This window comes from Entamoeba dispar, genomic scaffold (assembly GCF_000209125.1).
Source record: "Entamoeba dispar SAW760 scf_1105229463187 genomic scaffold, whole genome shotgun sequence".
NCBI classification, from domain to species: domain Eukaryota; phylum Evosea; order Mastigamoebida; family Endamoebidae; genus Entamoeba; species Entamoeba dispar.
Window position 1 is genome coordinate 1 of NW_001855567.1, and position 2,473 is coordinate 2,473.

The 2,473-nt window shown below is 22.2% G+C and overlaps 1 protein-coding gene across 1 annotated transcript, besides 3 other annotated features; it reads left to right on the top strand.

Moving 5' to 3' along the window:
- Window positions 1–37: 37 nt before the first annotated feature.
- Window positions 38–768: a repeat region.
- Window positions 766–1,699: a repeat region.
- Window positions 1,700–1,717: 18 nt separating this feature from the next.
- Window positions 1,718–1,770: a microsatellite.
- Window positions 1,770–2,390, top strand: EDI_293340 (NAD-dependent deacetylase, putative; the record flags this gene model as incomplete). The annotated part of the gene is made up of 1 exon (XM_001740728.1): window positions 1,770–2,390. One exon carries the CDS (start codon window positions 1,770–1,772, stop codon window positions 2,388–2,390), a length of 621 nt encoding a protein of 206 aa, XP_001740780.1.
- Window positions 2,391–2,473: the final 83 nt, after the last annotated feature.

Here is a 2,473-nt window from a genome sequence, read left to right on the forward strand (position 1 = left end):
TATTATCATAATTTATTATCTTTCATTTAAAATTACGATTTAATTTATTTTCATTTATTTTAATTGATTAATGATAATATTAAGATATTCATTATCAATATCAATAATGTTATTTTTTATATTGATGTTTTATTGTTGAATGACACTCTACTTTCCATTCTATGATGGATTCACTTTAATTTTAATATATCTTTTAGTTGTTTATTTTATTTTATGTAATATTTTAATATTATTAATGTATTCTTTATCATTATTTACATTGAAGTTTATCATTTTTATTATATTTTCTATTTGTTCATTTCTTAATTTATTATTTAATTTATTATTTAACCAATTAATTCAAAACAATACAAACAAATCAATTAAATTTTTATTTTTATTTTGTGTTTTATTTTATTATTGTTTGTTTATCATTTCTTGTTTTTTGATATTCAATGTTTTGTTCTTTTATTTCTAATATTGTCTTTATTATAATGGTAGTTTTATTCATTTGCATTGTCCATGGTGATGTTCTGAGTATTTGTTGTTTATTTATCATTAATATCATTGTTTTCTTCTTCTCAATTTCTGAAATAAAAAATAATCAATAAATTGATGATGATTTGATATTATTTGTTTTTGTTCTTCATTTTCTATTTGTGTTGTTAATTCTTCTTTTGTTTTTCTGAAATCTCATACTTTTCAATTCTACTTTTTTGATATTCAGTGTTTTGTTTTTATTTATTTCTTATGTTCTTCTTCAACACACAATTATTCTTCATCTCATCATTATTTAACTTCTCATAATTTACTTAGAGAATGTTGATTTCATCTTTATTCATATTTCTGTGTTATTTCTATTTCATGTTTCATTTATTGTTGATTGTAATGAATTATTTTATTATTTTAATTTGTTTTTCTTATTTCATTAAATGTAGTTTGAATATTGTTTATTTGTGTTTGAATCTTTTTTATTTCTTCTTCAATCTCTTTTCTAATTGTATCTCGTGCTTTTTTGAATTATTTCATTTGAAATGATTTGTTCTTCTTCTTTCTTTTTGTTTGAAGTTGTTTAATAATTTCTTCTATTTCTTTGATTTTATTTTGAAGAATGTTCATTTCTTATTTGTTATATTCTTCTTCCTTTTTCTCTTCTTTATCTTGTGTTTTTATTTATTTTCTTTTTCATTTATTATTCTTACAGTTTTACATTATTTATTTCTTTGTTTTGATTTTTGTTTTTGATTCATTTTTCATTTGTTTTAATATCATTAACCATTCTTTTATTGCCTATTTGAATTCTTCTTTGTTTTTCTTTATTATTTTATTATTGAATATACTTCTTGGAGAATATTATACAATTTCTTTACCTTCATACTTTTTATTTATTTCTGATTATTCTCCTTTCTCATTTTACTTCTTATTCTTTTATTTTTTATTTCAATTTTATTTGTTGTTATAATTTAGATTTGTTATTTGTATAATGTTTATTATCATTATATTTACATTGTTTCTTATTTGTTTTTATTTGTATTCTTCTTTTTCTATTCACTTTTCTCTTGTTATTTCTTTTATCATTATTATTATATATTTTATTTCATCATTCTTTTCTTTGAACTTGAATACTTGTTTGTTGTTTGATTTTCATTACAAGACTCTCTGTCATTACTCAATAAGCATTGCAACAAAATATGATGTATATTCTGAATTGATAAAAGGAACCATTAAATGATTTAATAAAAGAAAATAAGAAAAAATAAAAAAAGGGAGAAAAAAGAGAAAAAAAGGAAATGGAGGAATTCTTGACAGAAATGAGTGAAGAAGAAATTGAAAATTCATGTAAGTCCTTAGCAAGAGTTATCTCAAGATCAAAGCACGTTGTTGTACTAACAGGAGCGGGGATATCAGTTTCAGCAGGGATTCCAGATTTTAGATCAAGAAATGGGATGTGGAAGAGATATGAGCCAAAAATTTATGGGAGTTATGAGAATTTTATCAAGAGACCAGAAATGTTTTGGAAAATGTGTAGTGAATTACGAAAGTATACAGAAGGAAAGAAACCAACAAAAGCACATTTTGCATTAAGAAAATTAGAGGAAATAGGAAAAATAGAAGAAATAATTACACAAAATGTAGATAATTTACATCAATTAGCAGGAAGTAGAAAAGTAAATGAACTTCATGGAACAGGAAAAATATGTCAATGTATTAAATGTGGATATCGAGGGAATGCAGATGTAATATTACCAAAAGGACTTATTCCATGGATTGATATTCCAAAATGTCCAAAATGTGGAGGACTTATTAAATTAGATGTAGTATTATTTGGAGAAGAATTAGAAAAAGAAAAATTTGAAAAAGCATTTGAAGTAGCAAGTATATCAGATGTTTTTTTAGTGGTTTGTTTATAAATTTAAAGAATAAAAAGAAGACTTAAAAGATAGATTGGAAGTTCATTAGAAGTAATGCCAGCAAATGCATTACCACGAAAAGC